This window comes from Trichosurus vulpecula, chromosome 3, assembly GCF_011100635.1.
Source record: "Trichosurus vulpecula isolate mTriVul1 chromosome 3, mTriVul1.pri, whole genome shotgun sequence".
Lineage (NCBI taxonomy): Eukaryota > Metazoa > Chordata > Mammalia > Diprotodontia > Phalangeridae > Trichosurus > Trichosurus vulpecula.
Window position 1 is genome coordinate 203535339 of NC_050575.1, and position 14453 is coordinate 203549791.

General features: G+C 47.6%; 1 protein-coding gene across 2 annotated transcripts in view; it reads right to left on the reverse strand.

Annotated features, from left to right (window-relative positions):
• Positions 1 to 10864: 10864 nt before the first annotated feature.
• RIMS4 (regulating synaptic membrane exocytosis 4) overlaps positions 10865 to 14453 on the reverse strand; it is a 57386-nt gene continuing 53797 nt past the window's right edge. For both annotated transcript variants that reach the window (XM_036752899.1, XM_036752898.1), the window contains exon 6: positions 10865 to 11083. In XM_036752899.1, the coding sequence (XP_036608794.1) occupies positions 10865 to 11083 (219 nt within the window). The remainder of the gene's footprint in view (positions 11084 to 14453) is intronic.

Sequence of the window (14453 nt, forward strand, 5' to 3'; positions counted from 1 at the left end):
CACTATCTAATGGGGGAGACAACATGCAAACCACTGTGTACAGACAAGACATGTGCAGGATGACTTTGATGGTGTCTCAGAGAGAAGGCACTAGCATTAAGGAAAGCCAAGAAAAGCTTCCTGTGGAAGGTGGGATTTGAAGGCTTGAAGGAAGCAGGAGGTGGCATCAGGGCAAGAATTCCAGGCATGGGGGTTGGGCAGTGAAAATGGAGTCAAGAGATAAAATGTCACCACCAAGGAACAGCAAGATCAGTGTTGCTGGATCGAAGACTACTTGGAGGTAAGGTATAAGAACACAGGAAAAGTAGGAGGGGCCAAGTTATGAAGGGTATCAAAGGCCAAACAGAGGATTTTATATTTGATCCAGGGGGTGATAGGGAACCTGTGGTGTAGAACCCTGGGCCCAAAGCAGGTGGGGTTGGGATGCTGATATTCTGTCTCATCCCCCTTGAGCCAGAAACTGAAAACAAGTCTTTCCAGCTATAACCTTGATCTGGTGCTCCCAGGCTGTCAACTCTTAAAGTATGAGATCCTGATCAGACTGTAGGATGTAAAATGTTCCAGCAAGAAGGCGCTCTATAGACTATGCAGTGCCCGCCCTGTTCTTGCCTCCCATTTTACTGCTAAGGAAACCAAAGCCTTGAGAGGGGAATGGTTTGCCTGAAGTCATGTGGCAAGTTAGAGGCAAAGCCAGGGCTGAAATGAAGTCTCCTGATTGTGGGTCAGGCCTCCTCCCACCGACTCACTACACCAGGCTGAACAACGTTTTGTTTGGAAACACCATGTTCAAGTGCAGTATGTGGGGAGAGGTGTTAATATATGCCTGGAATGTCACCCACCTTTCTCTCCCTTTTACAATTATTCAAGTCTCACCTTCACCATCCCCCACCCCCCTCAGCACTCCTTGATCATCACAGGGATCACTCTTTCCTTCAAGTTCCTTTGACATTTTATAGCTAGTACCTTAGAGTTCAGGGCAGCTAAGTGGCTCAGTAGATAGAGTACCAGGCCAGGAAGATAAAGACTCATCTTCCTGAGTTCAAGTTTGGCCTCACACACTTACTAGTTGTGTGACCCTGGACAAGTCACTTCACCCAATTTGCCATGGTTTCCTCATCTGTAAAATGAGTTGGAGAAAGAAATGGCAAACCACTCCAGTATCTTTGCCAAGAAAGTCCCCAGAAGGGGTCACAAAGAGACAGACATGACTGAAATAACGAAATAGCAACAACCTTAGAGTTTACTACTCAAATGTAACGGATGGATGTTCTCAGTTGGACCTTTCCCACTCCTGCTGCTTTGGATTGTGGGCTCCTTGAGGGCCAGGCCTATTCATGACTTGTGAAGGACACCTGAGGGAGGTTAGCCCTGGCTTCCTCCAGGTTATCCCTTAGGGTGACAAGTATTTATGAGTCATCTCCTACAAAAAGAGCCTTGGAATCTTAGCAAATTGGGTTTTCAGTTGAAAGAACTGGGGATATTTCCTGTGGAGAAAAGACTCAGGTGGCATATGACGGCTGTCTTCAGGTATTTGAAGGATTGCCACATGGAGGGATTAGACTTGTTCTGTTTGGCTCCAGAGGACACAATTAAAATTAATGGAAAGGGCATTTTAATGGACTTCCATATTGTTCCATTCACCATTTTCATGACTTCCCAGATAATAATTTGTGTTAAAGCATTAAAATTTCAAAATATGGGGGAAAAAGCAATGGGTCAAAGTGGCAAAAAGACAAACTTAGGCCTAATATCAGAAAACCCTTTCTAGCCATTAGAGTTGTCCAAAAATGGAAAGGGCCACTTTGAGAGGAGATGGCAACCTCTTCATGGGGGGCCTCAAGCAGAGAGTAGATGGCCATTTGTTGGGCGTGTATCATAAGGATTCCTTTCCTGTATGGGCTTGAAGTAGATGGCTACTGAGATCCCTTCCGTATCTTAAATTCTGTGATTCTGGCCTCTTTGTAAAGGTCTCCAGAATAATGGCAGGTCCTATCATTTTCACCAGTGATTTCTGAGGTTAACGCATCACATGCATATGAAGACAAGTTGAAGGAGTTGTCAATGTTTAGCCTAGAGACCTTTCATCTGGTATATGGTGGAGGGTTCATTCTCATTCATGTATGCATTGGACTAAATGGCCTCTGAGGTGAGACAGAAGGCCTGAGTTTGAATCCCAGCTTTGCCCCTTTCTAGCTTTGTGACCTTGGGCAAGTCTGAGCCTCATTTCCTCCAGCTGTAAAATGAGAAGGTTGGACAAGATGATTTCTGTGGTAGTCTTTTATGCTTCTTAAACAAGGCCTCAGTAAGTACTTGAGGGATAAGCTGTGGGAGCTTGGCTCCAGGGAAGACAAAGAAGGAGGGATGAAATCCTCAGGGACACAGACAAGCCTGTCTCAGGCTTAGGAACAATCATGAGCATTACATTGAGTTCTGAGCTTTGCTGGGCCAGGCCAGGCCATTGCTGAATTCCAGAGAAGCTGAGCTGCTTTTAGGGTCCAGGGTAATTGTAATGGTGTGATCTGGGAATGGCTTGAGCTGACTTTTTTAACCTCAGTGGGGGCCTCACTGGTGGAATCCTGGATGAAGCCTGCTTAGTAACCATGGACAAGTGACTTAATTTTGTTGATCCTCAGTTTCGTTAGCTACAAAATGGAGATGATTACACCTGCCCTGCCCACCTCACAGGGTTATGATGAGGTTCAAATGAGAACGTGTTAAGTATTTTGTAAACTCTAAAGTATCATACAAATGTGTGAGCAATTATTATCTTCCAAGTTCCCAACACATATCTCTATGTTGGGCTGGGGGGAGGTGAGTGAAATCTGTGCGTACATCTTCTTTCTCTCTAGAGATCACAGCACACTTCTGCCTCGTGCCAAGGATTTGGTGGCAAGCGTTCTGTACTGGGAGTCAGGAGTACTTGGGTTCCGGCCCAGCTCTGCCTGTAAGGTACTGTGGTACCCCTGTATGGGGCTCAATTCCCCCATGTAAAATGAGTGTGATAACAGTTACCCAACACCTCAAGGGAATGAGCTGAGAATGGAATGCATTGTGGGTGCAAAGATTTCTGGGCTTTTAAGAGCAGTAAAGACTCTTTGTTTGAAAAGTCCCCAGACCTGAAGTCTGGTAACTGCCACATGGTGTTGGCTGATACTCACGGCATAGCCCTGTGATAAACCACCCCGTGGTCATAACATAAGAGATGAGGGACAGGGCTTTGGCCCTTTGACCCTTCTGATTTATGCTGTGTCTTCATTCCTAGTAGAAGCAGCACAATGTAGATTGGACTGAGAATCAGGAGAGATTTACTGTGTGACCTTGGCAAGTTCCTTCCCTTCTCTGGTCCTCACTTTCCTTCCCTGGAAAAAGGGTGGCTGGACTAAGTAATCTCTAAAGTCTCTTTCTATAGGTCTGGTGCTGGAATAGCTTCTGGACATAGTGACCCATTGAAAGAAGTAGCCGGGGTTTATTTTAGAGAATCAAGCTGGAAGAGCAAGGAGGCCTCCCATGCTTTTACTCCTATGACTAGTTCTGGGGACTGGCTTGAGCTCCTGTTGCTAGGTGACATTGAGGATACTGATATGGTGGTCACTGGTTGCTTAGCAACACCCCCAAACCAGTCCAATGGTGATGTCTTTAGATGCCATAGTTGTGTAAGTAGGCTGTTTCAGCCTCAGGACTGGGGGCTACAGGATACTGTGGTATACACACACACACACACACACACACACACACACACACCCACTCCATAACAGTTCCCTTCAGGGTTCTAGATCTGATTTAGGCCTGACCAAGGATACATGAGTGCCAGAGGTTGTTAAAAGTGGAAGGGACCTTTGAGGTTCATCTAGTCACCTCGTTTAACAGAAAGGGACACTGAAGATCAGAGGAGTGATGTCATTTACCCAGGATCACAGAACTGGTGACTGCTAGAGCTGATCCTTGAGCCCAGGTCATTAGACATTCTGTCCAATTTTTTTTTTCCCATTAGACACCCTCCAGGGCTTCCCCTGAGACTTCTGGGCTTACCTGGGGATTAAGTCCCAAAGGATCCTCCACCAAGTCCACCCTGTCCTAGGCTTCCTCGGCAAAGGGTTATCTCCCCGGGGCCAGGCTGAGTAAAAGGTGCTCCCCAGGAAGCATGTGGTGGGGGGGCAGAGGGGATGGAGTAGACACTGCCATGAGCATAGGACCAAGGGGAAGAGATTTAAATCAATAAGCAGACATTTAGAAAAAAACAAAAACATGTTTTTAATTTTTCACATGATTTACATGAGCTCAACATAAGACACTCCAACCCCGGGGCCTGGGCCCCATTCTGAAACCCTTGCCATTTGGCCTAGCTTTACCTGACAGAGAAACTTCCCAGCAGGTCCTCACCACCCCATGACCAAAGGCACCCCTGCTCCCAAGGAGTGAAGTGGAGGCATGGCAAGGGTGGGGATTACCCCATCTGCTGAAAACCTTCCAACTTAGGGACCCAGGCATCTACAGATTGGCAACAAAGCTTCCTCAGGGTTCCAAGGAAGTGTGTCAGGAGCCAGTGGGCTGCCAGGAAGTGGGGAACATGGGGAAGGGTAGCACAGTGTCAGATTCAATAAATAAATGCAGGTGGACCTTGCTTTATGCAACAACTGTGCTTTTGTAGAGAGTGTGTAAAAGAGCTTTGTGAATGGAATGGCATCTAGGAGATCTCAACAGTGAGCTGAACCAGTGAAGACTCCTTCACGTGAGGGGCAGAATCATTCCTTAATTTGTCAGGGGATCTGGGTTTGAGCCCCAGCTCTGCCACTAACTTTGCATGACTATGGGTAAGTCAGGCCCTTTCTCTGGCCCTTGGTTTCCTCAGCTATAAGATAAGTGTGATCACTGAGAGAAAATGGATTTGATTAAAATCTCGAAGCCAAGAGATAATTCATTTTTCATCAATTCAGATTATTCATCAGGCTAGATGTTTGTTTAAAGTGAGGAACTCCCAAAGCGGTGCTATGATGGGGAGGGGGTTCTATAGAATCAAATTGAGCTGAATGGAATCTTTGAGGCCATCTCTGAGGCCAACCCACTTTTACAGATGAGGAAACTGAGGCCCAAAGTTGTTAAGTAATTTGCACAAGGTCACCCAGGTTAAGTGGCAGAACTGAAATTAAAACTCAGGTGCTCCAGCTCCCAGCAGGGCACTCTTGATGACCCTGCCGATTCAGGGTTCATTTGTTCAAATGCTCCCCTCTTCCAGCTCACTTTGATATATCCTGCTGGCCTTAACCTGCCTGGCTTAGAGAGCCCCCTCATACCTGAGGGGTCAGCTCTACAGGGCAGGAAGGGTGACCTGGCCCCAGTCCCATGTGGTGAGTAACAGCATCTGATCCCTCAGATGGGGTGAACAGAGCTTCAATGGGAGCCAGCTGAACCTGGTCCAGCAAGGTGATGATGGAGCTTCCCTGTGAGATGCTTTGAGGAAGATGCCAGGCTTTTAATCTGGGCTACTTACCTGTATGTGTGTGTGCCCCACTCAGGGTGACTTGGTCCAATCCCACCCAATACCTATTGGTGCTGACTGGATTTTTTTCTACCCTTATTAGATTTCTGCTACTATGGGGCCTGTGGGGGTGGGGCAAAAGGAGCCGGCCAAGCAACTACCCAGCGGCCTTCCAGCCTGGGCGAAATGAAAATGGTCAACATGCCCAAATGCTGGCACCCCCAGGGGGTACAGGTAGTACTGCCACCAGTCCAAGGGACCTGGATGCAATTTCACAGAGCCCTGCACAGTTTTGACTTGGGGAATCATGGGATTTGGAGCTAGTCCAACCTGCTAATTTTACAGATGGGGAAACTGAGACCCAAAGAGGTTAAAGTGATTGCCCAAGGTCATATAGGTAATAAGTAACACAGTTGATATTCAAACCCAGTTCACGGAGGGTCTCCGACCCAGAGCTGAAAGGGTCCTTAGAGGACCTATAGGTTTTCTGACTAAGTCTAAATCACAACAATGAATTGTAACAGTGTGGCCTGAGGGGGTAGCTGCTTTGGCCTGGCCTTTAGTATTCAGAAATCCTTATTGCCTATGCTTGGATGCTTCCCCCAGGCCTTCACTCAACACGGCATCTGTTCTATATGTATGATGCGTAAGACCGAGTCCTTGTCCTGGCTCCGACACTGACTGGCTTATATAACATTGATTTACTTTAATCTCTCTGGGACTCAGTTTCCCTCTTTGTAAAAATGGAGATAATTCCTAACATACGGTTAAGGATCACACAAGAATAAATGGGAAACTGCTTTGAAAAGTTTAAAGTGCTGTACAAATGTGAGGAAAGATTAGCATTTCCAGACCCAACTGAAGGTACCTTCTCCTGTCCTCTGCAGGCTCAGTTGGAGGCAACTCCTGGGCAAGAGAGTTCACTCCAAAGCTAATTGGTGTTCTTTCTATAGCCTGAGAAGATTCTTGTACCTGATTCCTTCTGGCCAGAGATCCCAGTCTCCACCAAGGGAAAATCCCTAAGAGACAAGATGGAGCACAAATATCTCCTGGTCTGGCTTTCTGGGGGCCCCAGCAGGTCTGCAGATTAAGTGGGGGAAGACCTGGGGACATCATCGCACCCAGGGGCTCTGACTCGGCCTCCTTGCTAAGCCCAGAAGACCTAGGTGTCAACTCTGCTCTATCTGGGTGACCTGCTTTGTCGTGTTGTCTCTCTGAGACTCAGTTTCCTCATCTGTAAAACTGGGATCACTGTTACTTGAACTACCTAGCTCACAGGGTTATGTAGATCAGATGAGATAATGGATGTAATGCGCTTGGTAAATTAGAAAGTGCTATAGAAATGTCAACTATTGTTATTAATTACTCTTATTACTAGGATTATTCTCTTCAATGTAGAGAAGCCACATTCTATTTAGTCCCCACTTGGGGCCTGGCCCAGACAACTGGGAGAAGTCTGCCCAGCTCTGTGGGGACAGAGTTCATCCCACCCTAGGGGACCAGTCTCTTCCTACTGCCAAGCATCAGAAGGATAGACAGACAGGACATGACAGGTGGGTGGCAGCCAGAACCTCCTTGGGTCCCAAGTAGGAGCCAAGTTCATACAGAGTCTCTCCCAAGCTACAGTTTAACAAAAAGTTTACTACCCCACCCCACCCCTACATACACCCCAGCACAGAACACACTCAGGACACACTGACAGGAATGGACCGTTAATAGTGGGAATGAGGGGACAGGAGATAAGAATATAACTCAAGACCCCACCAGGAGGCCACTTATTTCACAGAAGTAACAAGAAAAGCAGCGGGAGGAGGGGGTCCTGAGGCCATGGCCCCCACCCCACCTCTGGATGGATTATTGCTTCGTACCCAGTCTCTTTCACAAAACAGACCTTTGCTGGAGACAGGAGGGAGGAGAAATTGGCCAAGTCATTTTCATCAACACGAGGTCTGGAGGGGAAAGTGATGAGACCATCTCACTACTCCCCAGGAATCCCCTTCACACAGCTCTCCTCTGCCTCTACCCCCTTCTCAGCCTGGGGGTGGGAGGAGGAGAACATCTGGTGCTCCAGGGAAGGACTTGGCCCAACAGCAGCCTCAGGACACCTTTCCTACTGGCAGCCCCAAGAGCTCTTCTCTTCCTAAGAACAAATGGCCACGATCTATAAATGAAGCACATGGTTCTAAGAGAAGTCTCTTGGTTCCAACAGTTGCTATTTCAATACATCAGGGGTTGATGATAATTCTGCTCCTGCCAGGGACTACAGCATACAGCCTCCCTTTACAGCTGTGTCTTTGCAAATTGCTGTTGTCTGAAACTTCTCCCTATGGCTAGGCCAGTCCTGAGACCACAGATACATTCTGTCCCCGGTCTTTGATCTGCCCTTGAAGCCCTACCTGCTAGGGCCAGTCAGCCAGCAAAGCCTTCAAGACCCCAAGGCCACCTCCAGCCCAGGATGAGGGGGTATCAACTATTAACACTAAGTAATAAACAAATGAGAAAGAAATCTTTTTTTTCACAAGAATCTCAGACTCCTACTATACCCAACCCTCTCCTGATCTTGTCCCCTCTCCTATGAAAGCACCTGCAATGACACACCCATCTCAGAAGATATCCTGGGGGAAGTGCTGAAGGCTCCTTCCCCAATCTCGGGGACTAGACAGTCCCCTTCCATCTCTGCCCCCAAAGGCCCAAGGCTGGAAAATTCTCTTACCTCTCCCTCCTACCCCAATCTGGCTAGAGGGCTGAACCAGGAGAAGCTAGAAACCCTTAGAGCACTGGGTTTGGGAAGCCCAGCTCCACCGGCTTTGGTATTAAGAGAATGGGGCTTTAGACCCAAACCTCAGGCCCAAGGCCTCATAGCCTAGGTCTGACTTTCCCTTCCTGCTCCAACTGCAGGAGTTCCCCAAACCTGACTGACCAGAGAGAGCCATAGGGTCTGAGATTTGGTGGGAGGAAACTTAGAGACCACATAGTCCAACTCTTGCATTTTACAGAAGGGGAAACGGAGGCCCAATAGTATGAGTCGTCTCCATTACTTCCCCCAGTCCAATTTAAAAGGATTCCTTGAACTTTTCACCCAATCTCCCCAAAAAGACTTGGTTTGGAACTCGTGTCCTGAGTGCCCTGGTCGGTCCTTGGCCAGGCACCAGGGCCCAAACACAGCCCAATGGCCCAAGAGGGCTTTGTAAATGTGTAATCATAAGAAGAGTATCAACAAGGATAAATAACACTATGTAATTCTGTGCCCCCAGCTAAAGCCTCTTTGGGCTGAGGGAGAGAGAGGGAAGAAGCCAGAAGGGCAAACCCCACCCCACTCCCCCCAAAAAAGGGACCAGCCCCAGCAGCCACACCCAGAGGCCACGGATTTTCTCAAGACCTCCCCAGACCCCTTTCACTCCTCAAAGTTCTGGAGGTAAAGACAGGCCAGCTGCCTCTGGGGCCCTCAGGGAGAAAAGAAGAGGGTTAGAGAATTTGGTCTAACCTTTCCCTGTCAGGCCCATCTGGCCCATCATCCTCACTCTCCATGCATACACACACCTGGGATGGATTTTATGTTTCCCCTCCTTGCCTTTATAAATATGAGAGGTTTAGGGGAAAACCCTGCTCAAGATTACTCCCTCTATGCCAGGGATGGGGGAGGTGAGGAGGGACCAGCCTCAGCACTGAGGTGGTGCTGGGGAGACAAGGGAAGAGGAGGGGCCCCTCCCTGCAGAAGGAGGCAGAAATGTGCTTCATTAAAGAGAGTTCCTACCCAGTATGCAACAGTTTGCCTGAAATTACCCCATGGCTAGGGTCAGGGATCAGGCCAGTGAGCCAGACCTGGAGCTAGAAGCCCCAGGACACAGAGCCAAACCAACATGCAGCTGGAGATAGGGGAAAGGAAGGGAAGAGGGAAGGAAAGGGAGAGAGAGAAGGAAAACACTCATTAGTTTGACCCTTTCTCTTTTTCTCCCATCCATTCTATTTGCTTTCCTAGAGTCCATATAAAATGACTCTTTTGCATTCAGTTTACCTATTTCAAGATGCTGCTTTGTGTGTGTGTGTGTGTGTGTGTGTGTTTTAAAGTAAAACCGAGGTTCTCTGTCCTTAGAGACCCAAGAAGAGGGTAGATTCCCATCTGCCCAGAGGCAGCAGGCTGGACTAGATGACTTATGGAGTCCAAGGGCATCAAGCAGAGAGAGGTTCTCCTCCTAACAGACTATCCCAGGTCCCTGGGACAGAGTCCATGACTGGCATGGAATGCCCTAGCCACACTTCCACCCCTGGCTCCTCCCAATTCTGCCTTCCTTGACATCCTGGCTTAGCCCACTCAGGCCCATCTGGGGACTGACAAGGCTTGTGGCAACACAGGCTGGGAGACCTTAGGAGATCTAGCAAGCTCAACCCAGCTCTCCTTGTCCACTGCCAGGGGCAGGGTGGGGAGACAGAGTTCCCTTAGAGTCTCAGTTGCTTCCACCTGCCTCTGAGCTGCTGAGACAAGCATCCCCAGGATCCGGAGGTGAGGGGCCGGGCAGCAACAGCCCCTTTGGGCACTAAATAAAGGCATCCTCGATTCCTACAATGGAATGTCTTTGAGTTCATCTAATCTAAACCCCTCATTTTTAAAGTAGAAAACAGATCCAAAGAAGGGAAGTGATGTGTTGGGATCACACAGAGCTAATGAGTGACTAAGTCAGGACTGAGGCCTTTGCCTCCTAGCTCCCAGGTGAGAGATCTTTTCCTTGTAGAAAGGAGGCACCATCTGCATCCTGAGTCATCACGGGTCAGGCCTGACATCCAAAGAGCTGTGCGAACAACTTGTGGCGGCCGAGGAGGACACATGCCTAGAAGGAGGTACTTAGTCAAGAGAAGGTGAAGCCCCTGATGACTGACAGGCAGACTCTCCAGGCTGCCTCAATGTTCTGGAGCCTCTCCGGGATGCAGATGGCCTTGACTAATGGCTGGCCCCACCATCCTCTTGGAAACTCCCCGGGCTCCTCTCAAACTGGCTGCAGGCAGAGTATACAGCCGCTGGAGCCAAGTGCCACAAGAAAGACACTTGCTGGTAGATCGGCACTATAGGGAAGGCAGGCCCCTGGCCTAGGATAGTGGAGACAGCTCCAGGCAACTAGCTCCCAGGAGGACACAAAAAGGGGAGAGGTTGAACAATAGGCCCACTCCCAAATCTGGGGGGCCTGGAAATAACCGAGTCAAAGGTAAAGCCAATTGCTCTAGGAGAGGGAAGGCCTCAGGGTGGGGAAGGGGGCCAAACAGGGGATGGGGAGGAGCCCACAGGGTAGGTCTCCCCTCCTTGGGAGGGAGCCCTGTCTGCTTCCATCTGAATGAAGTGCCAGGAGTTCCAGATCCAGGCATTGTCCCTGGGCAACCCCTCCCCAAGTTCAGCCACTATGAGCGCTCCCCACAGGGCCCCACGGTGCTCTCCAGGGACAGCTGAGAGGACTGGCGGAGTAGTGGGCCAGTGGCAGGATCCACCATGGATGATGTGGGGAAGAGCTTGTACCAACCCACGGCCAGGGTGGTCAAGTCCAGCTCCTCCAGAAGCACCCTTGCCACACCCATGAAGTGTTTGCGTTCCATCCGTCCATAGTTGCCCCACACGATCACCTGCAAAACGGAGATACAGAAGGCTTGAGCGTGTGTATCTTCTCCCCCACACCCTCAGAGTGATCACTGTTTATGAGTCCTTCCAGACATTCCTGGTCTTCTCCACCAGAGGTCTACCCCATGAGCCAGACTGGACTTGAAAGACCATCCAACCCCTGCATTTGATAGAGGGAGAAATGAAGTTCAGTGACTTATCTAAGGTCACATGGCTAGTAAGTGGCAGAGCGAAGACTCCAACTCATGTCTTCTGATTCCAAGTCCATTGAAGACTTAAACTGAGGCCTGGAGAAGGTCAGTGACTTGACCAAGGTCAAACAGGGGATAAGCAGAATAGAGCTAGAATCCGAGTCCAGATAATCTGAGTAACTTCTCTGGCCTTCAGTTTCCTTGTCTGCAAAATGGGTCTAATATTTGGATTACCTCTCTCTCTGAAGATTTTTATGAGAAAAGTGCTTTATGAACTGTAAGGTGCCACCTAGTCCTGACATTATATATTCTGGGATTCTAGGTGTGGATACAGAAAGGGGAGCTGTTTTAGTTATTATTGGGCTGGGAGTTAGAGCCGGCTTCTAACTGAGTCCTGGCTCAGCTCAAATGAGTACATGGCACTGGCCAGGTTGCTTCCTCTCCCTCAGCCTCAGCATTTTTAACTGTGAAAGGAGAAAAGTAGCTTCTAGTCAATAGATGTCTCTGAGCCTGGGTGTCCTTATATGTAAAATGCAGATAAAATCTTTGTCCTGTTGAGCTCCAAGGGCTCTTGTGCAGCTCAGACAAGAATAGTTTGTGTTTCCATAGCACTTTCAGGTCCGCAAAATGCTTTACTCAAAACAGCTCTCAGAGGCAGTCGGTAGCTCAAGTATCATCACAGAGGAGAAGTAAGGCAGTGTGGTCCAGTAGGAAGGGCTGGTTTAGGGTCAAGGAACCTGGGTTCAAACCTGACCGTGACCTGCCTTACTATTTGTGTGACCTTAAAAAAAACCAGGTACCTTCTCTGGGCCTAAGTTTCCTCATCTGTGAAATGAGAGGGCTGATGAGATGACCTGTAAGGTTCCCAGCTCTAAATCTGATGCACTTTTTTTTTTGAGGGGGAAAGGGCCCAGATCAATTATTTCATTAAGGAAATTCCCTCTACCAATATGGATCTGCAGCTGTGTGATTTATAGTATTGGAGAATTGTCTAAAGCACGGACACCTCAAGTGACCCATTTTTACCGATGAGAAAACCAAGGTACGGAGAAAGGAAGAGAGTTTCTCAAGGTCACAGAGCTAGGAAGAATGGAATCCTGATCTGTCCTTTACTCCACCCGAGACAATTCCACTCCTCAATCCTCTTCTTTTTTCTAATACAACTCTTTCCTTTCATAGTTCATAATTAAATTCATGCCTCTGAGGCCTATTGGGCATAGAAGAGCATCCCCTCTGCTGATCACCAATGACCCTCCCACCCTAGCCCAAGGAATCTATTTTCTTGGGAGAGGCATCACATTCATTAACAGAAAGCCCCAAGAGTTTCCAGACCGGTGTCATCCTGCCACAAGAGGGCGCAGAGCTCACTCAGTTCAACGGCTAGAGCAGGGGCCGGGGCATCTGGGAGAGCCCCAGCTCTACAACTGTCAGAGGTGGACAGGAAGGACCGTCAAAGCTGGAAAATAGCTTAGAAGAGCAAGGAACCTTAGAGATCATCAAATCCAGTCCTTTCATTTTACAAATAAGGATACTGAGTCTCTGGATTGGGGTTATGACTTTGCCAAAGTCACCCGGTAAATTAGTTTTGGAATTGAGATTAGAACTCTGTTCTTCTATCAGTTCAGTGCTCTTTCCAATATAAGGACATTTAAACTTGGCTGTGTAGGATTAAATAAATTATTCAATCTCTGGGAGAGGTCTCAGCTTCTTAATCCATAAAATGGGGCTGATTATGTACTCTTTTGTTTGTTTATTTTTGTTTTTGTTTTGTTTTATTTTGTTTTGTTTTTCACAGGTTTTTGTGAGTGTAGAATAAAATTTAAAAGGCAAACAGAAGTTGAGTAACTCGCCCAGGGTCATATGGCAAGTAGGTGTCTGAGGCTGCATTTGAACTCAGGTCTTCCAGACTCTAGGCCCAGTTCTTTATCTTCTGTGGCACCCAGTTGCCCCTAAAATGCCATTCACATGTGTAAAAATAGAGATGGGGACTGGACCTGTGATTTCATTGGCATACGGACTCTGGTGGAAAGGAAATTCTCACTACTTATGTAAATCAGCCCTTTCTCTGCCATTTACAACCCTAAAGAATTACCTAGAGCAGTGACTGAGAGGGTCAGTGACTTGCCAATATGTGTCAGGGGCAAGACTTGCACCCAGATCTTCCTGGTTTCAAGACCAGCTCTCTACCCACTACCCCACACTGCCTCTCACCCATATGTAAAGGATTCTTGACATCTTAACCACTGTTATTTCCTAAGCAGATCGAGGATGGTTTGAGAAATATGGAAATGGCGGGGGGGGGGGGGGGGCGGGGGTAGGACCAGGAGGGTTGGTCCTGAAGCTAGATATTAGGCTTAGCTGCTGACCTTTAATGCAGACTCAAATAGTTTGGGGACAAATTCCCTGCAGTATCTTGGGAGCTCCATGACAGGCTTTTGGGAAGTCTAAAAATTAGCCTAACAATTTACAGGAGATGTCAGCCCAAAAGGGCTGGAGTGCTCTTTAGAACAGAATGTACAAGACACACACAAAGGAAAGCAATTCCAATGAGGATAAAAAAAGGGAGTTATCTAAAGAGACCCATTTAAATGTATAGATCAGCAGCTGCCTTAAATTTTTAAAGGATATTAAGAGAAGATGGAAGCAAGGGTAGGTAAATAGAGGCAAATACAAAAGTGTGGAGAAGTCCTGTAAAAAGAATGTCTAATCTACAGGTTGTTCCTAAAGTCTGGACATGTAGGTGAAAATGCATATTTTTAAGAAATGAAATGATTGAAATTTTCCACAACATTTAATTTAATTGGAATATTAACAAATAACATCTTCAATATGATTTCCATCATTTGTGACACAAAGGTTGATGCGCTTTGCAAGATTCACTTGAACTCAATGTAATAACACCATATTGCCGTCAATTTTAGCACATTCACTCTTTATGCGTTCAATCAAGTGCATTTCATCTGTGATTTTCATTGAGTACACCTTCTCCTTCAGCACACCTCAGAAAAAGAAGTCAAGGGGGCTAAAGCCTGTTAATATTCCAAATATTTCCAAATATGCATTTTTGCCTATGTGTCCAGACTTTAGGGACACCCTGTAAGCGCACAATTAACTGAAGCTGGTTTAAAAAAAAAAGTGCCATCCAAAGAGTTTTTTAAATGCTGAAGACAAAGAGGATTTCTTT